A 7544-nucleotide genomic window follows, 5' to 3' on the forward strand; every position below is an offset into this window, starting at 1 on the left:
TACTTTCTATCCTAGAAACTTGCCAAAAGGGCTTTTAACTTGCATTCTCAAACCAAAAGAGCTTTGCATCTGTTCCAAAATTCACTTGCTGGACAGTCACAGGCTCCTACTTGCTGGCAGCTGAAAAGCTGCTCTCGAAAATTTTGACATTTAATGCCCCGTTCAAGTGAAGCTCAGTAGTGGCTGTTGTGAGAATACAAGTATTACTTACTAGCTCTCCAAATGACGTGTCATGCGACGAGGCACCATCAACAGCTCAAGCCATTATTGGCTAGACCTGCACTCTAATATCTCTGTGAAATATAATTATATGTCAAAGTTTTACATAGATGTAGAAGTGAAAGCTGTCAAACAGCCTCTCCTGTAATGCCGAGGGAAAGGTGTAAGACCTTAGCAGATCTGTTGGAGGCCTTCTCTGGTACTGGAGTTTGACTTGCTGAGAAACACCATGCCTTCAGAAGACTCTTACTCTGGACTTGTGCACTCTGAGATTGGTCTACACCATCAACAGATGAGGATGAGGTCGAGAGCACTCTACAGCAAGTCCATGAAGAAAGGGCGACAGGTTCTTGCACTGGGTCTGGATCGGAGGAGTGGGTGGTGATGTGTCCTTGGGTTTGAGAAGTAGTCGGCACAGCAGTTCTCAGGCACTGGCCACGCAGCACGCTGTGGAAGGCTTTCTTGAACTCCTGGCTAAAGCACGGGTAGATAATGGGGTTAATGCAGCTGTTGAGGTAACCCAGCCAGAAGGTTATTTTAAAGATGGTTTCAGGAGGCTTACAGGATGGGAAGATGGATCCTAGCAAAGATGCAGAAAGAACCTCAAATCAGAAAATGAATACAAAAACACACCGATGAGAGCAATAATACCTCAAGGTCCTAGATAAAGACAGATATTGAAAGCCCATGGATCTGACAAGGTTAAACAATTCTCTAATTTCATGTGGTTTCATTTTATTCATGTTTTTGTATAATTACAACTTTCTGGAAACAGATATTTTTATTTGTCAGCATGACAACGTCCCTGCACATTTCCAGCTTTATAAATAAAACATTTCCCAAGTGGATGATCTTGACTCGTCCCTTAACAAAAAAAAACAAATAATGAATAATTTAAAATGGCATCTTGGAAGAAAAAGGGCAAGTGTAATAACTGTACTGGCACTAAAAAGGCAGTAAATCTGTGAAATGGTTAGGTTTTTTGCCCTATTCTTTTATACTGGCATTTGCCAACATTGGGTGACTGAAAAAATTAGCATGCATGAGGGGAGCATACATTACAGCGGTGTAATCCTGTAATCCTGCAGAGTAGATTCATTCTTTACCTGCTCTTTTAAGGCTTACATTCATTATATCATTTATTTATCTTATTTTAAGTTTGCTTTTTAGTTTCATTTTGATTTGTTGTGTGGTACTATGTTTTTCTCCCAGTTATATTTAGGCCAAGTTCTGGAGCTCAAAAATGAAGCCAATGCCAATTTACCAAAAATTGCAGTGGCCACTTGAGGCTGGCTCCAAGAGCAAATCAATCCCCACAGAATCCCATTTTAAAAACAGCACATTACTCTATGATTGGATTTTGTTAATACCTTAATTTAGGCGTGTGGATGTTAGGCCTTACCTCATGTAGCTGAATCATTAAACCTTGACCCTATTTGTACTGCTGGTGCCTTTTGGAGCATTTTTTAAATGAATTTATCTGACAAATACTACGGTTTGCTGTGTGGTACACCCTGTCCACAAAGTTTTTGCTTGAGTTTTGTTGTGTTAAATTCCAGTTATTAACTTAGCAGTAACTAGGCATCTGTGATTTGTGTGCTTTGGGTCCACAGTTTTTTATAGATGTAGCTTTGAAACCAAGTGTTCTAGAAACCTCTGGCCAAAGAGTAAATATTTATGCCCAGAACACTGACTTTGAGCATTTTAATTACATGTTAATTTAACACGTAATTTTATTAGAGAAATACATTTTAAATAGTTAAATTTTATGGAATGTGGCCAAATCTAATTTACTTGACATTGACATTACTTTTGGTTGCAATCAGGCATCATTCAGGTTTAGAAACCAAAACTAATCTGTTAAGGTTTGGAAAAGATCTTGGTTTCTCTCAGTGTTCACTACCGTCATGTAATTTTTCAGCTTTAATTGTAAAAATTCTAATGTACCTGTTACACAGACTGGGCTGGAAAAAGGAAAGCAGCTGTCATAATGTGAACGTGCAAGTTCACATTTGATGTTGCCCCTGTGGTGTTGTATCACTCTGACCTTTGTGTTTGTATGATGTATGTTTGTATTACAAAAAATCCGACTATTGGCCTTAGCAAAGGTGAATGCTCCCCGAGTGCCCTTATAGTTGCTATTGAAGCAGCTGCTGTGAAAGGCTGGTGACCAAGTGGTTTAGCAAAAAAACAAGCATTTGATCTGAAGGGCTCAGGATAATTCAAAATAAATAAAAAATATACTTGTGGTTTTTCAAACCCTCAGTCTGTGAATCTCAGAGCTTGAATGAACACTGTGCCGTGAGCCGTGAAGGTCCGTCTCAATTGAAATGCATAACTATCCTCCTGTGACTGGCTGCCTCAGGTGGGTACAGGGTGACTGAGGTAGCCTCCTGGCATTACAGCCCATTAAGCCTCATGCTAGTTATTATCTATAATAGCTTTCATTGGGGAGGGAGTAGTAGTTTGCTTCTTTCCATTTCAACTCACAGCTGAAGCCTTTTCTGCTCCAATATGGTGCTTTATTTGTTCTGTGTGGTTGCTTATAATTGAATTTCTTGATGTTCCTTCAAAGAAACTTGGCCAGTAGAATCAAGGCAGAGTAGAGAAGGAGAAAGAGCTTGCTTGATGTTGTTTTCATAGACCAAAACATCAACCAATATTATGCAAACTATGAGTACTTTTACATTTTTTCACGCTGTATTTAGCAGTGACTTGAACAAAATTCCATCCTGGATACAAATTTTGGGGACCGTGTACAATAAACGCGACACAAACGTAAATATAAAACATAACATGAAATGAACATAATATATATGAAAATCAAAAGAGCTGTAATAAATGTTTTTGAAAAACATTCAGTATAGATATTAATAATCACTGTATGTTTGATGATGTGCAAAGTTTTGTTAAGATTTTTTGTTAAGATTTGCAAGATTTCCCTTCAAGGATGAGATAAATATACATATGATGTGATCATTATAATATGATGATTCAGCTGCTTTTTATGCAGACTTAATTACTGCATTGGAGTGGGACTGTGATGCACAGATTGCCGTTCCCAAAAGACTGTTGTTATTGTATCTAAAGGTAATATACTGGCAAATGTGAAAGAGCCACCATGAAAATTACTGTCCCCCTGAAAATGACTGTCATAACTTCAGTGGTCCTGAATTGACACCTTGCCGGGTTGCCACACTACCACACAGACAAACTCCAAAGAGATTTTAACACCTGCCAAAGTATTTGTGGTAGTTCCCACTGCAGCAAGTGTCACGGGGATCACATTTTGCCATGATGGCATGCATGCATGCACTTGCAGAAGATAAAAACAACATCAGTTGCAGCTGTTAAAGCTGCCCATCACAGTTTTATGGTCTTTTTTTGTTTAATCCAATAGTGCAGAGCCCTTTAATGTTATGTTCCCCTATTATAAGCAGATGGGCAATAGCACTATGCAAAAATCTGTCACAGTTTATTAGCTTTAAGAAACAAATGATTCATTAATAGGTGTTATTTCCCAACATTTTGACCTGTCACTGCAGGAACACACGTGTTCATACTAACAATAATAGCTCTATTTTCGAACACCAGTAAGCCATAATAGCAAGCGCCTGGAAAGAAAACAGCTGAATGGAACTCAGCCATCATTATTTATTATTAATCATTTGTTTACACCACAGCAACATACCAAAAGCTCTTTTGTGAGAAAAGGCCTACTGACTAAATGTTTCAGCATTAATTTTAAACAACAATGACATGGAAATTATCATAAAAGTTGGAAAATAAGGGCAGTGAAAATAGTAAATCTTTGATATCATCTCTATCAACATGGGAAAACGAACTACGGTAGTTGACCTTGGCTTGGTATTGTTTTGTCATATTATGATAACTGGGGTACAGTTATTGTGATGTGGTAATCCCAGTATAAAAAGACTTGATTGTTGACTAAACCGAGACATGAACATCTAGTCTTTAGAATAAAAGGCCTTTTGTTTGCATTTGGATTATACCTTGTGTCTGTTATATGGATAGTTATGAAAGTACACACTGCAAAGAAAAAACTGAAAACGATAACACGTATATTATTTGTCCAGATGATGTGTTTCATCCACGTCTCCTACGTCTCTTATCGTAGCTGGGTTCCGCCTTCAATAAGATTAGTATTTGTGTAACCAAATAGATTTTTCAGCGTGAATCTCACCATCTGTGACCTGGGAGGTAAATACTGACTGACTGCTATTCTTAAAAACATGCCGGTCCACTCCAACGATCACTTATCTCAGTTAAGCTGTAAGAGTTATTTCAGAAGCAATTAAGATTTCTAGATAGAGCCTCACAACGGTTGGTTTCTGTCCTCTCTTACGTCTGTGATAGCATCACCGCTGTCACCATCATTGACGAGGTCTGACAAAATGTAGCAAAAATTTATTACACATAAAGCTGAGGTTATCTGACTGAGTGGACATTCACCTTTTATTGAGCTTCTTCACATTATCCTCAGCCCATATCTACAGATGGACACCAGCAGAATAATTCATGCTCGACAGATCTTTTCCGTTCAATGGGGCTTCTGTGAAAATGCTAACATTACAGTTATAGTCTTCTAAAAGGAAAAAAAAAATCAACGTTGGATGAATCATATTAAGTCTCCTGCTTGGAAATGTCAAGTTTTTCATTATCTTTGTAATCAAAATATTCCAAGAAACCTGCCAATCAAACACAAAAGCAATGCACTTACTGTCAGACTAAGGGAACTGAGGTGTAACTCTATTACAAGCAAATTAATTCCAAAAATAATTAATGATAAGCAGACTTTAGATTCTCCAAAAAAAGTTTTACTATATTTTTCCTCTTCTTGACCTTCCACTGGTTTAAACCTGCCTTAAACCAACGTTACGAGTGTGGCATATAGGAGTAGGTTTCATTCTATTGCTACATTTACTAGTCTATTCTAGGGTTAACTATCCGTTGGGTAATAGGTGTATACTGCTAAAGTGTTATTTATTGAAGTGGGAGGGGTTATGAAGCTGCATGCTGCAGTGGTTGCACCCAAATACTAAATGGTGTGCATCCCCATTTAGCATAACCACTGCTGTAATGAGGTTTTCTCAGTCCTTCTTCTCCAGTTTGATTATTTTATCTTTAGTCTGATTTCTTTTTTCTTTGTTGTACTAAACCTTTAGCAGCAAAGAAAAAGAACTCAGACTGTTGAACATTTTCAAGGCTCTTTCTCTGTGTTTTCACCACCCAGACATCTGAGACAGGTACATCCATGCAAAACTTGCTTTACAAAGAAAATTTCAACTCATCTACACAAATATTTGTATAATATTATCAGGGCATTTTTAACCTCCAGTGAGGTTAAAAATGCCCTGATAATATTATACAAATATTTGTGTATTTTTTCCATTTCAAAATACCACATTTTCTCTTGTGTATAAATATATTGATAAATACATATTTGCTTCTATCCAATTTTTTGATGCTAGACAGAACATTTTTTAGTAGCTAAAACAGCAGTAAATGTCCTTCATTATGCAGCAAAAGATGAATTTCTCTTTGAGAATAGCAGATGCTTAGGTTTGTGCCTTGAACCTAAAAAAGAACACAAGTGTAACAAAGTGAGGCTTTGTCAGCTTCAGTGCAGAGGAGGTAAGAAGGTACCTACCGATGGGCAAAACCAGGAAAAAAGGCAGCCAGCACATAATGAAGCATCCAACGACAATGCCAAGAGTCTTGGCTGCTTTTTCTTCTCTTGAGAACTTCAGCAGCCTTGGCAGGGAAAAGGAGGAGCGTTTATGCATTGCGGTCCCCTCGTCACCCTCCTGCTTCCCCGTCTGAGCAGCGTTCCCTCTGTGTATCCTCAGCATCACCCCCTCCATCTCTACCCCTTTTCCCTTCCTCCCTTTCCTCAGGGTTTTGGTCTCTCTCTTCGCCACAGTATATACACGACAGTACATGGCCAGGATGATGACCAGTGGTATATAGAAAGATCCTAAGGCTGAGAACAAGGCGTAGCCAGGCTCCTCTGTAATTCGGCACACTGTCTCGTCCTCTGGGTCGGGCTCTTTCCAGCCGAACAGAGGGCCAACAGATATAGCTGCTGAGAGTCCCCAGAGAGCAGCCACCGCGGTCAGGCCTCGCCGTCCGGTAGCTATAGCGGGGTAACGCAAGGGGTAGCTGACAGCCAGGTAGCGGTCAATAGAAATCACGCACAGGCTGAGGATAGAGGCGGTGCAGCAGAGGACATCCAGGGCAGCCCACACGCTGCAGAAGGACCGGCCAAACACCCACCTGCCTAGAGCCTCTGAGGTGGCGGAGAAGGGCAGGACAGCAGAGCTGAGCAGCAGGTCTGCTGCTGCCAGGTTGGCAATGAAGTAATGTGTCACAGAGCGCCAGTGGTGGTGGAACAGCACAGACAGGATGACCAAGATGTTTCCGAGGACCCCAAACACTACAAAGACCACCAGCACCATCCCCAGGACGACTGCCTTGGCTACATCCACCTCTGGGTGGGCGGAGGAGCTGCAGTTTGGACAAAGACCTGCTGCAGAATAAACACTCATGTTCTCTGCTGGAAACATTGTAATCTGCTGGTTGCATTAAGATGTGAAGTGTCTTGCAAATTGATGACACTCATGCCACATCTGTTCTTTAATTACTTCAGCTCCAACCCTCTGCCGTCTTCTGCTCCTCCCAGCGCAGAGGATAAAAGCTTTTACAGCTGCATAAACTGCTCTTCCAGTTAATTTGTAGGTGCAGTGGCTCTTGCCAGCACTCCAGTGATCATGTGGCCAGGGTTGCTTGGCAGAACGTCTTATGCTGGAAGAGTAACACTGCCACAGTTTGCCATATTTAGTCTGGAAAAGCTTAATAAAAATGACAAATGTTCAAGTGGCAGTCACAGATGGATTTGGGGTGTCATGTCTTGCCATAGCGAAAAGGCTTTACCTGTTAAAACAAGAAAAGAGATAAAGTAAATTTATCAACACATTCATAATCCTAGGCTTTTATAAATATCCAAAACGAGCTCATTACTCCTTTAAGTGCTATTCTTTCTCTGGCAGCATAGGAGCAAATCAAAACAGAGGATGCAAGACAGAGCACATTAAATGTAAAATTGTGAAGTATAATCACCCGGCCATGATTAAAGGGTAAAAACATCATTTAACGGCCTCTTTCAGCCTCTTTGTGTGCAAATTCTTCTCCCTTTATTACAGCTGCAGTAGAAAAAACAGAGTATGCTCCTGAGCACAGCATTCACAGTTTTCTTTTTCATTCAAAAAAACAAAACAAAAAAAACCCAGTGCGGTTTTCTTGTT

At 39.9% G+C, this 7544-nt stretch overlaps 1 protein-coding gene across 1 annotated transcript; it reads right to left on the reverse strand.

Annotated features, from left to right (window-relative positions):
* Positions 1-347: 347 nt before the first annotated feature.
* adra1ab (adrenoceptor alpha 1Ab) lies at positions 348-6788 on the reverse strand. Its single transcript, XM_031738976.1, has 2 exons — positions 5891-6788; positions 348-799 (listed from the first exon to the last, which is right to left on the reverse strand). The coding sequence occupies exons 1-2, from the start codon at positions 6786-6788 to the stop codon at positions 348-350; spliced, it is 1350 nt and encodes a 449-aa protein (XP_031594836.1).
* Positions 6789-7544: the final 756 nt, after the last annotated feature.

This window comes from Oreochromis aureus, linkage group 7, assembly GCF_013358895.1.
Source record: "Oreochromis aureus strain Israel breed Guangdong linkage group 7, ZZ_aureus, whole genome shotgun sequence".
In the NCBI taxonomy this organism is placed as follows: domain Eukaryota; kingdom Metazoa; phylum Chordata; class Actinopteri; order Cichliformes; family Cichlidae; genus Oreochromis; species Oreochromis aureus.

What these genes read in the sequence shown, in the direction of transcription:
- adra1ab (XM_031738976.1), bottom strand. Translation starts at nt 6,788, where the DNA reads ATGAGTGTTTATTCTGCAGCAGGTCTTTGTCCAAACTGCAGCTCCTCC. An exon ending in TTTCCTGGTTTTGCCCATCG is followed by an intron (nt 800 to 5,890) that starts GTAGGTACCTTC and finishes CATCTTTGCTAG; the next exon opens with GATCCATCTTCCCATCCTGT.